This window comes from Mirounga leonina, unplaced genomic scaffold, assembly GCF_011800145.1.
Source record: "Mirounga leonina isolate KUSES-001 unplaced genomic scaffold, KU_Mleo_1.0 Mir_96, whole genome shotgun sequence".
NCBI classification, from domain to species: Eukaryota; Metazoa; Chordata; class Mammalia; order Carnivora; family Phocidae; genus Mirounga; species Mirounga leonina.
In genome coordinates, this window is record NW_023270871.1 from 4,451,757 (window position 1) to 4,474,490 (window position 22,734).

Here is a 22,734-nt window from a genome sequence, read left to right on the forward strand (position 1 = left end):
TTTCATTATCCCCAAATGTTGTTCAGGCAGAATTGTCTTCTTAGGAAAAAGGAGACATGTTGTAGGCAACCTTTGCTCTAAGCTGAACTAAGCTGAAAAGTTTGTCTTCAAAGGTCCCCATGCCTCCTCTTGGCATGTTTCCCTTTGTAGGTACTTTCAAACTCTGGTCCAGGAAGGAAAGTGATTGTATCCAAGAGATCGTTAGTCACAGCTGAACATGAATTTAATCTATGCATTTGATTTGTGAGGACCTGTCCTAAGATCCTTGCCTCTCACAGGAGGACTGGCTGGGATTCCCAGTGTGATGGGAGAGCGAGTGCTGTCCAGGAGGCTTCTAGGATTCTACACAAGTCCATTGTCAAATGCCAGCTTGAGCAGCATGTCAGGCCAGCCTGGTGTCTAGGACAAGATGGCCTGGAATGGTTCAGAGCAACCAACTGGTGTACAGGATGTGCTTTTCCTTGATATCTCCATCCTCCCATCCCTATCCCATGCAGGCTTCCTTAAGGCAAATGAGTTACTAACACTGCTCAAAACAATCTGTTCCTGACTTTACGAAATATAAAATAGTATGAGCCACTTAAAGAAGGGCTGATCTGAGTTAATTTTTTCTATTGTCACAGTGCATAAGAATCTCCTGGACAAGTTATTAAAAATGGAGCTACACAGGCCCTAAAGCCAGCAGTTATGATTTAGCAAGGGGGTTATGGTGGTGATGGAACTGGGCAGGGGGAGGGGGCAACAACATTCTTAAGTTTTTAAAAGTGCCTGAGCCTATTCTGGTGTAGATGGTCCACAGGCCACAGTGGGAGAAACAATGCCTTGAGAAACTATGGGGAAAAAGAAAATTTTATAACAGGTGTCAGGTGAGATATTTTGAGGTGATGAAAATTTACTTCATCTAATGGCAAACCCAGTTCTATTTAGCAACTTAAAAGAAAAGCCAGGTTTTTAATTATTAGAAAGAACAAAGTAATATATTAAAAACTAACTTTCTAGGCTAATTTTGTGACCATATCAGAAAATGTGATTATATTTTTCACAAAACTGTCTGAAGCAGACAGTTGCCAAAATTTTGAGATGAATTATAATTTAATGAATTGATCAATGATGCCTGAAACATTTTGCAATGCTGTACTTGAATAGAATAACAAAAAGTTAAAATAATAAACTGTTCAATTATTTTAGCCAAAAGAAAGTTAGGTGAGTTTTCTTCTACTGAGAAGTATACCTATCTAATAAAATCAATGTTGCTGACTGTTTAAATCATTTTAAGTTACTAAAATGTGAAAAATTGAAAACAAAATTTAGATGGGTTATTTTGATGAGTTTGAATGAGAAAATTCTAAACTATTGGGTAATATGTATAATTGATACAAATTTCTCTTTTTTCTGTTCATTCACAGGCTAGGGAAAGGTTAATTTTCTTGCCATTTCAAGAAAATTCCCAAAGAATTTTCACATTGGATGATTAGTCCATTTGAAAGGAAGACTAATTTCATATTTGTAGAATATTCTATTAAATATGCTACCATTATTGAAAACTGGGCTTTTCCTTTAATATTCTCTGTTGAATCAAGATGCTGAAGTAACTTCCATCAATTTGCTGGTGTAACAAAAAAAATCTTCAGTAAATGTATGTATTTCTTGATGGTTCACTCTTTGCCCCCAAATTTATTTTAATGGTGTTATAGAGAGATACTTGCTGGGTATATGTTTTGAACCAGTGCATTCTCCGAAAAGGGAGAGATAATGCACAACCTGTTGTGACCTAGTTATAAAAATTTATAGAAATCACCACTATCTCATTTATCAAAAGTTAATTAATCTCTATCCCCTGAACATCTTTTAACATCAATTTATATATATTTTTTCACTAAATGGAAAGCACTTTAAGTAAAAACAATATTGACCCAGCTTTAGTTGACTTGATTGCAGATTATATTCTGTTAGCATTTATACAGTAAGATTCCAGACTGAAGAGTATATAACTTCTAAAATTCCAAATAATAAATTATATGTCATTTAAAGCACTCAACATATTTCTCAAAGCTCTTTCTTTAGGTCTTTTAAATCCTCAGAGATAGGTAAAAGTATTCATTACATATAAACATTGTATTTCTTGTAACATAGTTCAAAAAGGGGAAAACCCTATACAATTAGCTTCTTTAGGATATTTGTCTTATTTATTGTTACTAGGTGCAAACTTGACACTGGTATACACACATCAACAGTACTTATGGATGGCTGAATTTTTCAGGTTTTTGGCAGTGTGTAAACCCAAACCTTAGATGATTCCTTTAAGATGACCCATTAGGTATTTTTCTGGTATTGATGCTTTACAACTGTTGAAAGTATTAATGTTTTCCCCATTAGATACATGATTAAAAGTTCCCGGTCAAGATGGCAGGCTGACTATATGCTGTAGTAAGCTCTGCTCACCCTAAATTTCTAGAAATGCTGGAAAAAAAAAAAAGGTGATGATAACAAATAAACAAGCAACCATAAACATACTGGAAAACAAGAAAGTAAACCCCCAGTGGACTACAGGCCATGAGGAATCCTAAAAGACCAATTTATCTTATTTTATTTTTTAAAAAAGATTTATTTATTTATTTTAGAGAGAGAGGGGGAGAGAGAGAGAGAGAGAGAGCAAGCGAGCGTGAGTGGGGGGAGGGGCTGAGGGAGAATCTCAAGCAGACTCCTGGCTGAGCACCAAGCCCACATGGGGCTCAATCGCAGGACCTCGAGATCATGACCTGAAGAATCAGATATTCAACCAACTGAGCCACCCAGACGCCCCCCCTAAAAGACTTAAAGAGAGATTGCCTCAAAGAGGAAACAGAAGCCCAATGAGAAGACAAGAGAGAGGGCCATTAAGACTGAGAGCTCACCCAGAGTGCTCTCTACCCAGAGATGGAGAATGCTGGGGGCAGGGAGGGGCCCAGCAGGAGTACTTGGGGGAACAAAGCACGTATAGCCAGGTGGTTGGACTTCTGCACAACAGGAATTGAGAGAATAATGACGAAGCTGAACAGAGCTCCAGCCACTGCAATGTCCAGGAGGGAGGGGCCATCCTTGGCAATGACTAGCCAGGAAAGCGCTCGCTCAGCCACTCTCTCACTCCACTGAACTCAGGCTCTTCACTCAAGCCGGCAGCACAAGCAGAAACAGCAAACCATCTAACTGAATCTCCACTACCACACGTGCACAGATGAAGAAGCTTCACACTGAGGAAAAGCCGGTGCCAAGAAAGGAAGACTTGAGTCAACAAAAAGTAGAACGCACATCGAGAAAGAAAGAGTGATGTGGCAAGAGAGATGCAAGGAGATATTGCACCTCAAAGGATCAAGTTGATTCAGTGATAATGAAAATCTTTTATGTGTATTTAAATAAATTAAAATGTGATTTAACGTCTGTGAAAACCGGCCGTCGTTCTTTCCGGTATTGATTGATTCCTGAGGCAGCTGCTGCTGGCCACCATCTGTTAATCACCTGTTTTTCTTTTTTTAAAGATTTTATTTATTTATTCGAGAGAGAGACAGAGAGCAAGTGATGAAAGGGGCAGAGGGAGAGGGAGAGAGAGAATACCAAGCAGACTCCATGCTGAGCGCAGAGCCCGACTTGGGGCTCCATCTCACGACCATGAGATCCTGACCTGAGCCAAAACCAAGAGTCGGACGCTTAAACGACTGAGCCACCCAGGCGCCCCACTCACCTATTTTACAATGGGGTCTTTATTTGAGCATTTCTCCTTTCCCCTTCAATAAATGTAATTAAATTGTGGCCAGTGACTTGGGTCTTTATGATCTACCAGGAACCCTGCTAAATACATTTTAGCATGCCGTACATTTCTGTTTAATCCTCACAATAACCCAACAACAGAGGACAATTAACTCTATTAACAGATGAGAAACTTGAGGTAGAGGGGGGCTAAGAACCTTCCTTGGGGTCCACGGTAACTGTGGGAGCTTGTGCAGGACCGTGAGGCTCTCTAGTAACAAAGCCTCTGCTTTGAATGCTCCCTGATGAAAAACAATCAGGTAAACTGTGCTTTTCAAAACCAAAAGGTGCTCCTGTCTTTATAATACGTCTCACTTCTCATAGATCACTAAGTGCTCATGTTGCTTCCTGTAGGCTCTCCAATCAACTTTGCAACAAGATTAAAAACAAGTTTCCAGCTTACAAAAATAGTGACAAGCTCGAAAAAATACCTTTTTTTAATCTGTGCCACAGTCACACTCTCCTTTTATCGTTAGACTCACAGATGCAGGAATTTGTCTGCAGCATCAGAACTTGAAAGCGCTTTTCTTCAGACCCGTATTCCTTTGAAGAGCAACCAAAGAGCAGTACAGAGGAGAGGTGCCCTTTAGTTTAGGAGAACCAGTCCTGAAGTTTAGCTTTCTTTAGTTTAGCTTTCTTTTTCATTGGCTTAATTTCTTCTAAGTGCTATATTAACACGGGCCTATTTTAAAGATTAGATACGTAATACACAAAACATTGTTGAAGGGAAAGATGAACGTTGTTACCAAGTGATGCTATCTCCATGGTGGGGAAACTAGGCCAGTAGAGTTGAACTTGAGCAATGACCAGATTGAGAGCAGAGAATCATCCAGAGCTTTTGATTCTGCTCATCCCTTAGCCCTTCTGGTCAGTTTGGGTAGAGGGGCGCATGAGGGCTCTACCAAGCATGGAGACCTCCCAAGGGACCAAGAGCGGTCACCTGGGGCAGGACTCTGAGCTCCCTGGTCCTTCGGGCCTCCCTCCATCAACAAAACGGCGGTTCTTATAGTGGTGCCCAGTTATTCAGACTTCCTAAGTCTGTCTGTCCTAGGGAGCACTTGCATTCTCTTCCTCTGCCTTGCGTAACGTCAGCAGCGCCAGATACGGGTTTTTAATTTGATGAATAGTAATCATATGTGCCATGTAAAAACCCTGTGCTGAGCCAACCTGAAGGCCGCCACATGGCAGAAGGGGAGAAAAGAGATGAAAATAAAAGGGAAGAGAGAACAGAAAAAAGGAAGAAAGGAAAAAGGGGAAGAGAGTGACCGAGTCCCTGCTTACAGGTGTTCTGTGCGGGGAGCACCACCCTCTTCCAGGCTGAGTCTGGGCCAGCTGGTGGTGGGCCAGCCACCAGTCAGCTGATGTGCACAATTCAACCACCCACTGTTAAAAGAGTGAACTAGCTAAAGCCCTCTAAGGGTTCCAGGTACCCCTCAGTGAGCCCTGGCCGTGTTTGTGATCCAGCAGCTAGCCAGTGAATGCCTGACATAGTAAAGAACCTCCAGGATTCTGGGGCCAGCCATCCAGATGTTAGATATTTGAATAGCACCTTTGCACTTTCCCTAACTAAGCAAATCTTTAAGATCAACCATAGGATACTACCTGTTTGCTTAAGCAGATCACTCACTCCTTTCCACATTTGGATGTAATCACCAACTTTCAGTGTCCTGTCTCAGTGTGATAGCATTTCTTCTGTTTTCAGAAAAACGCCAATGGCTTAGAAACCCTTCCTCTCCCCACCATCCTCCTCCACCCCACCCCCAACTGTAATAGCTCTCACAGCCTGCAGTGTTTCTTAACATGGTCCAAGGTCAACCTGCCTCAGAGCCATTTAGTGATGTGGATAACTATCCCAGTTCCTGGGTCCCACGCTGCTTCTCGAACTAGAAACTTTGGGGGTTTTCTTATGCGACTTAAAGTCTGGAATCTTAAAGAGAGTAAGGCCCAATTTTGATGTTTCTTGCTCCTTCTGAATATATGACACATACACTGTTGATCAGAATGTCTATCCGTTTTGGCAGATCTTTCTCCTTAGAGACCCACTTGGTGTCACAGTGTCAGAATGGTCAGGGAACCAAGTAAGGAACATTGGTTTGCATGGATGCCCTTGCAATGCTTTAGTTCAGGAAAGAATCTGAAAACTTTCAAATCCCAGGTCTGGTAGAAGAAAGCCACTTTCCAGCACTCTTGTTTTTTAAGGATCTCTGGTTATCGGTCACTGAAAACAGACAGGGGGATCAAACAGCCTGGCTATCACGCCAACGTGGAAAAATTCAGTTGCTGTACTTCTACTGGGATCATCTAAACTCTCCCGGGCATATTCTATTCATCAGCAGCCTGTTTCTGGCAATATAATGGCCATTAATAGTAATATAAAATAAAACCACTTCCTCCCCCACTGGGTATCCCTCCCACTAACACCTTCCACCCTCAAAAGAAATGGCAAGGTGACCCTTGAATAAAGAACTTCTGCTTATATGCAAAGGAAGGTAATAGTTGAGTGTGAGGGTTTGGATCACAGACAGCTGAACTATTCTGAATAAGAAAAGAGAAAGTGTTCTCCTTCTTCTTTGCCATGAAGGATGGGTCAGAGAAACAGGAAAGGCAAGAAGGTAAACGACAGGGGATGGGAGGGGAGCCTGAGCTAAAGAACTGCTTTCTGCTTTGGAAGAATGGTGGTCACCAATATTTTGTTTTAAATCTCTAGCCGCGACGCAGTGTAAATAAACTTCTGGGTCTGACACCGTCACTGACGTCTGTCACGCACACAAATGCCTTCAATGAGGGGTTTGCGGTGGAATCTAAGGAAAGGCTCCAAGTCTTGTCTGGGTGACAGCAGTACAATGCAGGGGCAGGGGGGCAATTCCTACGCTGATGCAAGTTAGAGGACGTAGGAGCTGGAACCCCCTAGGGACCTTGGGAATTCAAGCCATGTGAGCATTCGTTGATCTTCTGTGGGGACCACTCGATTCTTCCATGAAACATGGGCTGGCATTTGGCATCACCTCTATTGAGATTTTAAGGAGCACACCAGCAGCCTTTCTATTTTTTGCCTTAGGCTTTCCATTTCAAAACTGTGTTGGCACGTGTAATTAACCACGGTTTCTTAGTAGTTCAGAATTCAGCAGTCTCTTTGGTCCTCATGCCTCCAAAAAGCTCAGCATTTTCTGTAGGTTTTACTAACAGGTTTCATGGACCCAGGAAAGGAGATTTGCAGTGATGGTATGGAAGAATGGAAAAGAATAGGATTAAAAAAAATAATCATAGTTTATGGGTGCCTGGGTGGCTCGGTGGGTTGAGCATCTTTCGGCTCAGGTCGTGATCTCAGGGTCCTGGGATCAAGCACCGTGTTGGCTCCCTACTCAGTGGGGAGTCTGCTTCTCCCTCTCTCTCTCTGCCCCTTCCCCTCTCATGCTCTCTCTCTCTCTCAAATAAATAAATAAAATCTTAAGATATAATAATAGCTTAGAAGATAAGAATGAAGAAGAGAGCAAGAAAATAGGAGGGAGGCAGATGGCTGGGGGAGTGGTACAGACCATCTGCCATAGACTGAGTGTTTCTATCCCCCGAATTCAAATGTTGAAAGGTAATCCCCAGCGTGATGGTGCTAGGAGAGTGGTCTTTAGGAGGTGTTGGGGTCCTGAGGGTGGAGCCCTCACGACTGGGATTAGTGCCCTTATAAAAGAGACCCGAGCGAGCTCCCTCATGGCTCTGCTATGGAAGGATGCAGTGAGGAGACAATCAGGAAGTGGCTTCTCACCAAAAACCGAATCTGAAAGCACCTTGATCTTGGAATCAGGAACCTCTAGAACTGTGAGAAATAAATTTCTGTTGTCTCTAAGCCACCAGTAATTTTGTAATAGCAGTCTGAACTAAGATATGCCCTCACCTTATAATAATAGTCCACCCAACCAGTAGGTCCATTAGATAATCACTCAGAGTTAGTGAAGAAAGCACAAGTTCCCAACAGGCAGATAGAGATCTAGCAGAAGATCTAGGAACCTCATCTGCTTGCATGCCACTCAGCCAGAGCACAATTAATTTCTCCCCAGGAGGACTAAGGACTCAAGGTTTCAGAGAAATCAAAGACAGCCCTAGTGAGGTTTCCTGCCTACAAAACTGCTCTATCGGGTCTAGAAAAATCTTCTTTAATTTAGAATAACGTGAATGACTGAAATTATTTTATAAACCTGATTTATCCTCCTTCCACATGAAACTGCTTTTGAAGAAATGGCGGAGGAGAAAGTCACGTGTGTGTGTGTTTATGGCTAAAGTTCTGGAGGGGAGAAAAAGGGGGTCCTGGAGAAACTGTACTCTAAATCCTCAGTAACTGAGCGTATATGGGCACATCAATTTCTTTAAGGTGACAGTTTGGCAGAAAAATAGATAATGTTGTAGGATTTAAAAACAAACCACCCCAAGAGGCTCTTGTGGTATCAATCTAGGATTCTTTCTCCACTTAAAAGAGGGGAGCGGGGCACCTGGGTGGCTCAGTCGTTAAGCGTCTGCCTTCGGCTCAGGTCATGATTCCAGGATCCTGGGATCCAGCCCCACATCGGGCTCCCTGCTCAGCGGGAAGTCTGCTTCTCCCTCTCCCACTCCCCCTGCTTGTGTTCCCTCTCTCTCTCTCTGTCAAATAAATAAATAAAATCTAAAAAAACAAAAAAAGGGCGCCTGGGTGGCTCAGTTGGTTAAGCGACTGCCTTCGGCTCAGGTCATGATCCTGGAGTCCCTGGATCGAGTCTCGCATCGGGCTCCCTGCTCGGCAGGGAGCCTGCTTCTCCCTCTGACCCTCCCCCCTCTCATGTGCTCTCTCTCTCTCTCTCATTCTCTCTGGCTCAAATAAATAAATAAAATCTTTAAAAAATAAATAAATAAAAAAACAAAAAAAACAAAAAAAGAGGGGAGCAAATTTTTTTTACAGAAGAAAGGGAACAAATCCTCAACATACTTTGGACACCTGTGGTATTCATCTGCCTTGCGATGATTTTGGACAGGTTCTTAGTTGCCTGCTCGTACTCATGATATCACTCCACATGTTGCTCTTGGAAATCAGATGAGCTACGTCAGGGATCTGAGAACTGGAAGAAACTCAAGAAAAGAGTGGGGTTCTGGGGCAAGCCCCTTTGCCTGTGCCTCACCAGACCTACTACCACCCCTGGAAAGACACCTGTTTGCCGGGCATGTGCCGTGGGCTGAACTGGCCGTTGTGGTGGGCAGCACCTCAACTGCAGAGGGATGCCGACTGCTGGCACAAACACAAACCTCTGTTTCTACAACGCCACTTCTTACTTGGGGGAAAGAAAAACCTCAGATGGTTTTCTGCTCAGGTTTTTTTTCTGTAGCCAGATGTCTCACCTTCAGTTAACTTTCTCCTGATAGCATCTATTTATCGCTATGGGCTGTTCTACATGTTTTTTCTACCTTCGCTATGCCAGACAGAATAAAATATAATCTTTTTTTCTTTAGTGGCAATTTAAACGGAAGAGAAATATGTTTCTTGTCTCTTTGCTAGTGGTTAATGTGGCAGTTAAAGTCTCCAGCTTTTAGACTTTTTCTCTCTTCCTTGTGTCTCATATGTTGGAAAAACAAATAATCTAGTGCTCTAGATGGTTCTAGAGCCTTGTCATAACTATCATGATTGTGCTTCCTCTAAAAGAGTAGGACATTTCCAGATATATTTGTAAAAACAAGTAGCTGGATTTCTGCTCCTGGGGCATAATTTGGTCCTTCAATCATTGGAGTTAATTCTTGTGTTACATAAGTTAATTTCATTTTGTTTTGGAAATAAAAAATGTATGCACAAAGAGGCGTTATTAGCATATGAATCCATAATATTCAGAAATCATTTTCATCAAGGCAAACAAAGTGGCAAATGAATATTGTGGAAATCCAATCCTTTAGAAAAGGGTTTATTGGCCTGGCTTGGAAATAATTTTAGCAGATTATATGAAGCAAGATATCTCTTGCCCAGTGAGCAGACTGAATTATAACATTATCTTATAACATTTACCCCATCTTCCTATCTAGTTTTTTAAAAAATTTTAATGTGTGAAAACACAACTGAAAGTAAATCAGGAAGAGTCTGTATGTATTTGGTTATCAGAGTCGTACATATTTGTGTTTGATTTTTAGATTTGACTTTCTTTTTAATTTTCTTTTCTCAAGTAAATTGCAGTTTCATTTTAATGCTTTTCCCTTTCTGGGTCACATGACTATTTTAAGAATTAAGTAATTTTGATCAAATTTGGTGTCTATTAAATCATTTCATATGCAATTTATACTTTATTTAAGGGTAAGTTGGTCATTATAAAACAAAATTTTTATTTATGTTACAAGTTGCCACGTCTTCTTTGATCTAACACAAATGCTACTACGTTGACAATGTCACTGCATCGAGGAATATTCCCGTATTTTCTTTTGTAAGCAGCTTAAAAATATATCAACTTCTGCTGCTTGATCACCGGAAGTTACAGGGTAAATCATGGCATGTTGGTCCAAACTAGGTTTTACAGAAATTTCTCTCCCCTAAGAGAAGCAATAGTCCCTCTTACAGACATGGTGACTCTCACTGTAAAGAAATTTTTTCCCTGTAAATTAGATAATAAGGATGGACTACTGTTGTGCTAAAATTAATATTAAAAGACTGGCTAGCATCTGAGCAGTTACAAAAGAAGTTTAAAGCCAAATGGAGCACTGAGCAAGGAACCAGGAACTTAAATATGCTGAGGGGATTTTTCAAAGCCAAATGACTTAAACCCTGAAGAGAGAAAATTGCCTTCCTCACAGGTCAGTTCCAGGGGTCCTCTCCTCCTGGTTCCTTTTCCTATCCAGTATTCTATTCTCCTGCTGGTCTAAGTATAAGCTAACTGACTGTTAAAAGCTTACGATCTGACCATCCTCAGGGAATTTGCAGGTTCTCAGAGCTTAGACAGTACTCAAACTCCAGAGGTAAAACACCCATCAAGTAGCTGGATCTCTCCCTTGCTTCACCCTGACTGTGACCTGAAGACTCCTAAGAATAGATTCCTGGAGTGATCATCTAAGCATCTTTGACCAAGCATAGTCCAAAGGATATGACACAAGCGGTGGACACTCACTTCATGTGAGTCTCCTTTCTACCTTGTGAAGGGGGTGACGTGATGGTCCCTTTGGAAATATTGCTGACACCTACATTATAACTGAAATTTAGTTGCTATTAAGTGAGGGAGAAGACTTCCAGGATGTCTCTCCTCCAATTACCAAATAAAATAGTAAAAACAAAATACGGCAAGGTAAATATTATCCCAAAGTCGCTAGTGACCACCACACGCAAAAAAGGGAAAAATAACGTAGTTGGATAAATTTCACAAAGTGGTGGCTAGGGGAAGAAACAGAAGGCTCAGGTGCCCTAGGAAGCAAATAAAGCTTCCCATTTGTTCCCCAGAACCAGAAGCAATATCGGGGAAAGACACTGATTTTAGAAAAACCTGTGAATTCTCCTTAATACACTCCAGGTTGGAGAGGTGGACTCAGGGGTGAGTGAGCCCCCTGGGGAAGGTCAAGGAGAAACCTATAGCATGAAAGCCCTAAATACCACGACAGGATCACACCAGAGGCAGAAGGGGGGTTAGCTGCCACGGTTGGGCTTGCCCTGGTATAGGGCCCCAAATGAAATCTCAGAAAATGGAACAGCACCCAGCCCTCAAGATCACCACAGCTATCTTTCACTCCACAGAAGAGTGGATTAAAAGCAACAGTCAGAGCTGGTGAACTTATTCTGGATTTGAGCTCATAAATGCATTTGTCATCTGTTAGCCAGATAAAAAGAAAGGGTGTGATCCCTCTGCATATGGAAGAGAAAATCCCCAAAAGCAAAGAGGCACATCTTCTCTCAGAAAATACTGATGATGGGATGATTGACACTAACATATCTTGGCTAGGTTTTAAAACCTTAAAGAAAGAGATTCCTTTGGAAATGCAGACAGAAAAGATCATCATTTTCAAAGGGGAGAATTCAGGGTGGTCTCAGAGTTCTCCACAGTAAAATTAAATGCCAGAATGTAAAAATAAAGACCATGTATAAAAAAGCCCAAAGGATGCTGTTGGGATAATACAGTGGGGAACAGGTTGTTTGAGAGAACAGGGTTTAGACTGAGGAGCTGGTTTATCTTAGAAGAGCAGAAGCTGAGAACTTGGGGAGAAAGATGAAGAATAGGAAGCTCTTAAGATTTGCCCAGGGGCTTGTGTAGTTAAGACAGGGGATGCTCGTTCAAGGCATTTCTGTTTTAGGGTTAAACTCAGGTAAGCTGCCCAATTAATAGTGGTTCCTCAGAAGTTTCAACCTAGAAGAGAAGAAAGACTTACAGGTCTTGTGGAAAACTGCTTTCCTAGGGACCGAGGAGGGCAGATGAAGTAGAGTGGGCTCAGGTGGGAGGTGAAAGTAAGCGTGGATACCAGCCACGAGGTGCACCAGGCACCTGGACAGTGAGAGAGCAGAACAACATTGCCCCCTGAAGCCGACCCACGCTTTTGAAAAAACTTCCTTTCCAGTCTGTGTACCATAGAGCTTTGCCTCTAGCTCTTCAGTGTTCTGAAATGGCCCAATCTGTGAGATGCTTTGTTCTGGGATCTGTTTTTTTAGCGTATGTTGTTCTTAGACTCCAAGTGCACACTAGTGTATCAGATGCTTGTGGACACCCTACTGTAAAGAATCTACTTACCTCTCCCCCCTCCAATCTCTTAAATGTGTTTGAGCATCCCTTTCCCTTATAATGGCTAGGAGCAACACACACTGATGTAATGGGATATATAATATCTAATAAGGCAATTTTAGAGAGTACATGTAAAAAGAGAGTGAAGGGAAAGAGAAAAGAGACAGTTTAGGGTGTATGAAGGAAAATCCTGCCCCCTCCTATCCTTGCTGCTGAAAATAGCCCAAACACCTTTAGGCTCCAAAGTGCTATTGGCTGGATTAGTTGAAGCGATGCATGAGCAGATAAAGAGTGGGGTCAGTCATGCCACTGGCCCTTTGCTAGGGCCTGCTGGGATGCTAGCCTTACCCTTTCACTTGTCAGGATGCTTAACTGATCACTCTTTTTTTTTTTTTTTTAAGATTTTTTATTATTATTTGACAGAGAGAGACTCAGTGAGAGAGGGAACACAAGCAGGGGGAGTGGGAGAGGGAGAAGCAGGCCTCCTGCCGAGCAGGGAGCCCGATGCAGGGCTCGATCCCAGGACCCTGGGATCACGACCGGAGCCGAAGGCAGACGCTTAATGACTGAGCCACCCAGGCGCCCCTAACTGATCATTCTTAAAGCTAACCTATGGAAAGGCGAGTCTTAGTTTCTCTCCAGGATTAAGAACAAGACCAGAAAAAGGGTTGGATGGAATATTTCCAAGCAGATTTATTACTAACTCCACATGCAAACCAACAGTCAAGCCAAGGGATCTTAACAACTGAAACTTTGCTGGTTGGGCACACACTGATGCTTAGGATGAATTCCTCTCACCACTGGCCCAGGAATCAAAAGGAACCAGAGAAAAGGTTAGTTCAGAGAACATTTTGATATTTTGGAATTTTTTTTTTGAAAGTTTAGGCTTTTGTAGCCCCAAGTGGTTCTGGGAGAAAAAAAAAGTTATCAGCTTCATGTGCAGAAAAACAATATGATATACTCAAGCTTATGGTTTACCAGTAAGTAAGCTGGCTAGATCTACAATACAGACACTGGAATATTCATTTCTCATGGAAGCTCTATTCAATTGAGTGCAAGTCTATTGACAGGGGTTATCTAATTTGTTAAAGTAACTGCTAGGCTATAGAGAATATTAATACTGAATTCTGATTAAATAGACTTTGGGGGGATGACAAACCTGAGCAACTAACAAGAATATATTATTTCTATGCTCCAAATACATAATGTTAAGCAGACTGGTGTCTGTCTCCATGTAGCTTATAGTGGTATTTGTAGTAAAAAACAAACAAACAAACAAAAAACAGATGTTTCAACCAAAGAACACACACACACAGAGAAGGATGAGGATTCTTTGAGTTTCCCTTATGCTTGATTTATTATCTCATGATATCCTATGTTTCATGAGAGGAGGCCTAGGAGGGAGGATGGTGAGGGGGACACAGGCCCTGGAATCAGAGAGACCAAAGGATCAGTCCCACCCCTGCTTAGTCATGTTATAGCCTTGGGCAAGTTACCCAACCTCTCTGAGCTTTAGTTTCTTCAGAGAATTCTTATTTCATTGGGTTCTTGGGAGGAGTGAACAGGGTAATGTGTATCTGGTATGCAACAAGTCCTCAATAAATAATAAATATTTTAATGGCCAATATATTGGACAAAGATGAAAAAAGATGGAGGGTAGGTATGGGGAAGAGGTTTAAGGAATTGGATGTGAACCTGGAAAGGAAGCAATCAGGTAGAAGGCTAAGAAAATAGTGTTAAGAGTTTTGAAAACCTGCAGAGTTATTAGATGAAGCATAGGTTAATTTGAACACCCTATATTTTCTAAATCTGGTATATTCTTGATCTTCCTAAGCGGAATGCTAAATTACTTAGTATGGTTTGGTAAAAGTAGCAGTGGTGGGATCAGGAGTCAGCAGACCTGCCTTTTAAGAAATTCTCAGTGTTCAGAAAATAACACATATGACACATATGCAAGGTTATTTTTTGTAGCACGGTTTCGAACAGAAAAAGTTTGGAAACAATGCACAATGTTCAATCGATTAGGTGGGTCATTCATTTACCAGAATATTATGCAACTTTAAGGAATATTCAGTTACCTTTTAATTAAAATATGAAAAGATATACAAGATTTTAATTAAAAAAAAACAAGGATCAAAGCATTGCATATAATATTTTACTTCTTGAGTATAAAGCTGGGGGAATTAGTATCTCTCTCTATTTTCTTAAAGATTTTATTTATTTATTTGACAGAGAGAGAGACAACACAAGCAGGGTGAGTGGGAGAGGGAGAAGCAGGCTTCCCGCTGAGCATGGAGCCCGATGCGGGGCTCGATCCCAGGACCCTGGGATCATGACCTGAGCCGAAGGCAGATGCTTAACAACTGAGCCACCCAGGAGCCCCTAGTATCTATATTTATATTTGCTTACATAAACCTAAGGAAGCTGGATGACCATAGAAATTAAGAAAAGTGGTTTTTGTGGGGCAGAGGCTGGGAAGACCCAGAAAATGACAGATAAGGACTGTATGCCATTTTATACTTGCTGGCTTTTTCTTTTTTTTTTTTTGAGCCAGGTATAATTTCCATTTAAAAAATAACTTAAAAAAAATTATGGGGGCGCCTGGTGACTCAGTCGGTTAAGTGTCTAACTCTTGGTTTTGGCTCAGGTCAGGATCTCAGGGTGGTGAGACCGAGCCTTGCTCCGCGGTCAGCGGGATGTCTCTCTCTCCCTCCCTCTCTCTCTCTCTTTCTCTCAAATAAATAAATAAATAAATAAAATCTTTTTTAAAAAGTTAAAAAAATTTAAATGCTTATAAAAATGTGAATGCTTTAAAGGGGTGTTATTCATAATTTAAAGTTAGGAATCAGATTGCTTTAGCCTGACACTAACCTGAGGTCAGTTCAAATTAAGAAGGATTGAGTTTTGATTTGTGAAAGAGGATGAAGAGGGAACAGGGTCCCTTTTGGAGCATAATATATCCCAAGGATCAGAGTTAGAGGTGGGGTATATTACGAGAGGATTTAGAGTCTAAATTGTGTCCTGGGGTACTGGAGCAGTGGGGAGGCAGGTCAAGATGGGGGGAAAAGGGAGAAAGAGGGCAAGGATCCACCCTGCCTACTAGGTGGTTTTGCCTGGGTCCCTTGGAACTCGATCGCACTGAAAGTCAGCTCCCTACTGACCTTGCCAGCACCATGGAGCCAGAGGACTTCATTAGCATTTCAAAAGCATGACACCAGACAACTAGTGACCGCCACCCAAACCTGGGAGCTGAGTGGAAATAAAGATGGAGCATTTCCCTGGTCTGAAGTTAGAGCCACAAGATGGAGGTTATGATAGCTAATTTTTTATCCGAGGCACAGAAGAACTAAGGGAAGGGATCTTTTAGAAGTTTTCACAAAGATAACATTTCTGAGTTATGGACCAGTATTAACATGAGAAGGTGACAGATGAGGAGGACACAAGTGTAACGGCTGAATCTTTCTAGAAGACGGATGATTGTGGCATCACTTCAAATGTGCTTTCTACATGATAGATTAATGGGAGGTTGGATCACTAATCTGTTAATCAACAGCGAGAATATTGATCTATTGCATGATGATGCATTGCAAATGATATACTGCAAGCTGCTTTTGCAGAGCTGGAAAGGAAAAACAACCTTTATACCTAGAACTTCTTTAATTAGACCATAGTTTTATAAGAAAAAAAATATGTCTAATAAAGTGGTGTGGTCCCTATTCCATTATGTATAAGCATCCTTTCTCCACCTTCCCCGTGAATAAACAATAACTGCACATTATTGGCCTAAAATATTAATCGTTTCAGGCATAAATGAGCTCCTGTCATCACTGTGTGGGGTTACCAATCTTTACCAAGTCATTCAGCATCAAATTTTAGCATGTGCCATAGGATTGCCACATCTCTGGTAGGAAATGAAACTGTTTTCCCCAAAGGACACTAATGTGCCCCTTTGTCTGGCTTATGGTCCTAGTTCTGTGCTGCTTGAGGAATCAGCAAAGTTCAGAAAGCTTTATACCGAGAAATAGAAAACAGCTAACATATAAAACAGAAAGTGGCATCTCGCGAGCTCTGCTCATCTCTTGTTTGAATATTGGGCTTAGGAAACACGTGATGACTTTTTGGACATTGAAAATCACTTGACATTTTGGGCTGGATACTTTGTTGCGAGGGGTCGCTCTCTGCAGCCGTGACCTTCAGCAGCCTCATCGGCCTCTGCCTGCCACATGCCGGCAGCATCCTCCGGTCGTGACAGTCAAAACTGCCTCCAGACGCTGCCAAATGTCCCCGGGCATCAAAATTGACCCAGTTTGAGAATTCCCAACTTAGAGGTTTACTCGTCTTTCTAACTCTTTTGTGGTAGTAAGGGTAACACACCTCAGCCTCATTCAACAGAAATGAAACCCGGCTAAGGATGTAAATGAAAGCAAAACCATTTATCAATCAAATGGATATATTTCCCTCCACCCCCAAAGGCAGCCCCCGAGGCACTTTCTCGCAGAACTAAGGATTTTTACCTTTCAGACCTCCCACACCAAAGGAAAAAAATTGCCAAAGGAAAGTGGCCACATACACAGGAGTACCAGGGATGGACTCATTCCTTGGTATAATTTTTCCCCCCAGAAGTTCAAACAGCCCTCTGTGGTAGAACAGAACGTGTTAACTCATGAATGAGAAAAGAACTCACTGTTTCCAGAAGCGGCTTTTCGGAATTTCGTCAGGTCAACGTGCGGGGGTCTGCTGGGTTTTGGTGGTGGTGGGCCCAAGGTAAACAACGGAGGCAGGGGCTTCTGCTTGGGGGTGGCTGCATTCTTGTCTCCCTTTTCCTTGTCTTGACTTTGGCTCCAGGGCCCTGTCACTGTCAACTTAGAAGGCATCTTAGGGAACTTGGCAGGAGGAGCCCCAGAGCCTGGCTCTTCCTGATTCATTTTGTTCAGGAAGATGTTCTTAGCAGCATCTATCTTCCTATCTTCTCTTTTCTCTTCAGCATTTCTGGAGAGGCCTGGGCTTCCTCTGTTCGCAGCAGGTTTCAGAACCACCCCAGAAAAGGGTGAACTGGACGTCTCGCCTCCATGGTCTTTAGTTTCCTGGTCTTCTCTTGCTGGTTTTAAAGGGCCAGTTTTGACCTTGGCTCCTAAGGGAGGCGGGGGTCCTTTCTGTAGAGACGCATTCTTGGTGGGGCTCTCGTCTTCATGGGTGTCATCAGGACTCAGGGATGGCTTCTGGCCAAAGATGGGCTTGGGAAAGAGGGGCTTGGGCTCATGGTCCTGTGAGGCCGACGCAAACTTGCCTTTAACCCCAGCCAGCTTGGGGAATGCTTGCTTCTGCTCAGCTTCCAGGGCTGGAGGATGAGACCCTGGCTTGGGGCCGGGTGGCTTTAGGTCATGGTCTTGGTTTATACTGTGAGGTGAAGGCTTATTCCCAGGGGGCCGGGGAAACACAGGTTTGGCATCTTCCTTGGGCACGGTGACGGGCTTAGGGCCTAGAGGTTTCGGAAATCCCACTTTCACCTCAGGGTCTCTGGTGGCCGAGTGTGCCGGCGGTCCAAATCTTTGGCCCACTCCCGTCGGCTTTAGAAACGGGGGCTTGGGCTCCTTGTCAGGCTTTTCCTCAGACGTAGGTTTCACCGCCAAAGGTGGCTTTGGGGACCCAAACTTAGGTACGTTGCTAGGTCCCGCAGGAGGGCTGGCACTTCCTTGGTTGTCAAAGAGATTCTTTCTTGCTTGTACTCCTGAAGGCGAGTTTTGCCCAGGGACCTTGAAGGGGCGATTGCTGGCAGAGACCTCTTCCATGGGGTTGCCCCCTGTGTTAAACTTTGCCATGAGGGACTTCACATCTGCTTTTGTATCCTACAAGCACAGAGAACAAAAGCTAGCTGAGAGCCAGAGGTCTTAATTGCACAATTTAAAATACTACACTCTGAAGGGCTTCCTGGTTTGAGGCCTGCCTGGTCACTGATTGGTTGGGGAGACACTGTCACATTTATCTTCCTCTATGGCAAAATAGTCTGTGAGAGTTTCTTGAAGGGGGAGGGCTGTTGTGCATGTATTGTTTGGGCTTTTTTTTTTTTTTTTTTTTTTTGCTTGTCTTACACTGACTTGCTTATTTCTGTTTAAGTGACACTACCTTTTTTTTTTTCTTTCCCTCACTGTTTCTCCAGCTCTCCTGTTGGATTTACCCTTCACTTGGCATTTATCGACTTTGTTTTACTTGAAAAAAATATGGAAGTGGCTAATAAGGGACTTCTTCCATATTTTACAGTTGAGCCTCTTATATAGAAACTATACTTGAAAAAATGAAAGTAAGTTCTTCTGTAAATTCAGTTTGTACACTTTCTACAGCATGGCCACGTTTAACAGCTCTGTGGTTTGCAAGAGCTCTCCTGTTCCCATCTGCAGTTAAGGTGTGTCTGCTTGCTAAACAGGGGATGTGGCAGAAAAAGTCACTCATTTGAATAAGTAAGTAATATGTGAGTTTTCCTACTTAATTATAAATATTGAGTGCTACTGATTCAACTGGAACCAGATGAGCAGGCAGAATGTGCTCACCTTCCAGACTGGTTCTGTCTTGGGGGCACAGGCTGGGGAAATCAAAGAGACTGGCTGGGAAGTCTCATGTCCAGCCTTCTTGCCTCTCCAGTCTCGTCTCTTTTATAAGGACATGTACTACTCCTTCTTGTAAGTCCTGCTACACAGTCTCTGTCCTCGACTAGAATTAGGATGTTACTCAGTAAAGACAGCAGGCAAATAGTCACCCTTCTCTGTGAAGGTGACTTTCCACTTAATCTGGAAACATTCTTGGTGTGTTTGCTCTTTCTCTCCAAAGCAAGAATTTGAAATTTTCTAGTTCTTCTAGAAATATTTGAAAATCGGAAGCATTAAAAAAAAAAATCACTGAAGATACACATGTGGTCATGACAATTTCCATTTTCATGCTTTAAAATTTGCCTAGAAAATGTTTTCTTTCTTCCCACCACCACCTATCTGGCCACACACCCAAAAACATTTCACCTTTTGAGACCCCAAAACCCCAAAACCATAGCATGGGCTCAATATATGGAAACTATTATTATTAGAAATATTAAGTAGCATATTCAAGGGCTCACAGCCAGGAACTGTGAGCACAGGGATGCACAGCCAGGTGTGCCTAGGGCTCTGAAGTCCAGAAAGGGTCTCATTCCTTTTTGTACCCCCACAACACCTGGACCAGGGCCTGGCATCTTCAGGCTTCTAATGCATATTTGGGGAAATAAAACTTGGCACTGAGCTGAATACTGTGAATAGCAATTTAAAAGAAATGGTGCCCTCAGCTGGAGTTTTTCTTTGTACCAACCTGCAGTGCCCGTGTATTTGCAGGATGGGAGAAAGGGACTTAAGGCACTAGAAGGAGAAAACCAGATGAGAGCAGCATTTTCCAGCTTGAATTTTGTTCCTTTAACTTACTACCCTATCTGCAAGTTGCTGAAAACATCTTATTTTCTACCTTGTCTTCCTTGAACACCTTTTTTTTTTTTTTATCCCCATGATTTCCTCCAATCCTCAAACAATCCCTGAAGGCAATAGGCAGGAAGATGGCAGAATAGGGAGAGTTTGGGTGGTGGGGGAAGGAATGGGAGAAGATGGGTCCTTCCCTGAACCCTCCCAAGGAGATCACAGCTGCAGAGAACTCCAAAGCTTAACACAAGATGCATAAAGAAGTATTAATACAAAAATTTGCTCTCGGGGTGCCTGGGTGACTCAGTCGGTTAAGCATCTGCCTTCGGCTCAGGTCATGATCCCAGGGTCCTGGGATAGAGCCCCGCATCGGGCTCCCTGCTCAGTGGGGAGTCTGCTTCTCCCTCTCCCTCTGCCCCTCCCCTGGCTCATGCTCACGCACTTGCTTGCTCTCAAATAAATAAATAAATAAAAATAAATTTGCTCCCCACATGTAAGAAAATCTGTCTCCAGGGAAGAACTCTTTTATTCTGGACTTATTCTATATTTTGCAATTTATATTCTAGATCTGTAATTTATTCTAGATTTATAACAAGAGGCTACATTGCAGAGTAGTTAATAATGCAGACTAGGGAGTCAGACTGCCTGGGTTTGAGTCTTATTAGCTGTTTAACCTAGGGCAGTGTACAAATTCTCTGGGCCTTAGTTTGCTCACCTCTATCATAGGGATTAAATGCTGTGTCATGGGGCTGTTAGGATGATGAAGCTAATCTCTGGAAGGCACTCCCAAAAGTGCTTGTAATGTAAAAGGGTTTCCTAATTTTATACAGCAAGGGAAGCCTTAAGAATCATCTGGCCCAAGATATGCATCGACAGATGACTGGATAAAGAAGATGTGGTATATATATACAATGGAATATTATGCAGCCATCAAAAGGAATGAGATCTTGCCATTTGCAACGACGTGGATGGAACTGGAGGGTATTATGTTGAGTGAAATAAGTCAAAAAGAGAAAGACATGTATCATATGATCTCACTGATATGAGGAATTCTTAATCGCAGGAAACAAACTGAGGGTTGTTGGAGTGGGGGGTGGGGTGGGAGGGATGGGGTGACTGGGTGATAGACACTGGGGAGGGTATGTGCTCTGGTAAGCGCTGTGAATTGTGCAAGACTGTTGAATCTCAGATCTGTACCTCTGAAACAAATAATGCAATATATGTTAAGAAAAAAAAGAAGAAGAAGAAGGTAGCGGGAGGGGAAGAATGAAGTGGGGGAAATCGGAGGGGTAGACGAACCATGAGAGGCGATGGACTCTGAAAAACAAACAGGGTTCTAGAGGGGAGGGGGGTGGGAGGATGGGTTAGCCTGGTGGTGGGTATTGAGGAGGGCACATTCTGCATGGAGCACTGGGTGTTGTGCACAAACAATGAATCATGGAACACTTCATCTAAAACTAATGATGTAATGTATGGGGATTAACATAAGAATAAAAAATAAATTAAAAAAAAAAAAAAGAATCATCTGGCCCTCCTCTGTCACTACACTGGAAAGGAAACAGTAACCAAAGGATTAAAGCAAAAACCTACGTAGTTGCAGCAACTTCTTGTCTTGGATTTCATGGGGGAAAACCCATGAAACACACTAACCCATTGTCAAACTCCACATCCTGGTTTTAATTTAGAAAATACGGAAGTGGTTTATTTGGAATTGCAACATAAGTTTCTTAGCTACCCACCCAGACCCAGGAGGCAAGGTAGCGCCATGGTTAATAAACCAGGCTCTAGAATTATTGACTTGGGTTCAAATCTTGACTTTGCCATTTACTGGCCACATATCCTAGCAAGTTTTTTAACCTCTCTGAGACTCAGTTTTCTTCATCTGTAAAATGAGAATAATAACAGTACCTATTTTTCCACAGGATTTTGTTCTTAAATCAGGATTAAATGGGTTAATGCATGTAAAGTTTGTAGGTTAAGAATTACATGTACTATATATCCAAAGATTGTCTGCCAACATCATTTTTTCTAATTCACTATTCACATAACATCATTTTCTCCAGGTGACCAAGTTTTAAGTTATAATTGTCAATATTATGTTCTAATTTTATTTATTTATTTATGAATTTTTCAGTATAGTTGACATGCAACGTTACATTAGTTTTTGGTGAACAACGTAGTGATTTGGCAAGTTTATACATTATGCTACATTATGTTCTAATTTTAAATCAATGTGACTGAAACAAACATACTGTTAGAAAACATAATGGAGTTACTATGTTTGAGTTTGGTTTACCTACACTTCAAAACTTTTCACTGAATGTTGGAAGACAGGAAAGAAATAGTAATACATTCTTATGTAAGACCCTTTGAAGAAATGGGAGCAGCCCCTGAGCTTACACTAATATGTCTGGCAAATCAATAGCCCAAACTCTACAACTATGTGACCACTTATTCTGACTGCTTAGCTTTAGAAGTTGTTTCATCTTTTTCATTGTTACAAGTTTATTGGACCAAATTTTCAATATCCAGATTTGCCCTTAATCTTTTTTTTTTTTTAAAGATTTATTTATTTATTTATTTGACAGAGAGAGAGAGAGAGCGAGAGAGGGAACCACAAGCAGGGGGAGTGGGAGAGGGAGAAGCAGGCTTCCCGTGGAGCAGGGAGCCCGATGCGGGGCTCGATCCCAGGACCCTGGGATCATGACCTGAGCCGAAGGCAGATGCTTAACAACTGAGCCACCCAGGCGCCCCTGCCCTTAATCTTAACAATAATAGCTAAATTTCTTTCATAATGATAAGGATAGAAAGGAAAAAAAGATTAAAAT

At 42.2% G+C, this 22,734-nt stretch overlaps 1 protein-coding gene across 2 annotated transcripts in view; it reads right to left on the bottom strand.

Moving 5' to 3' along the window:
- The window catches only part of LOC118006343 (FYN-binding protein 1-like), a 150,726-nt gene that overhangs the window by 74,160 nt on the left and 53,832 nt on the right, over positions 1–22,734 (bottom strand). For both annotated transcript variants that reach the window (XM_034998962.1, XM_034998961.1), the window contains exon 2: positions 17,161–18,322. In XM_034998962.1, coding sequence (XP_034854853.1) covers positions 17,161–18,322 — 1,162 coding nt within the window. The remainder of the gene's footprint in view (positions 1–17,160; positions 18,323–22,734) is intronic.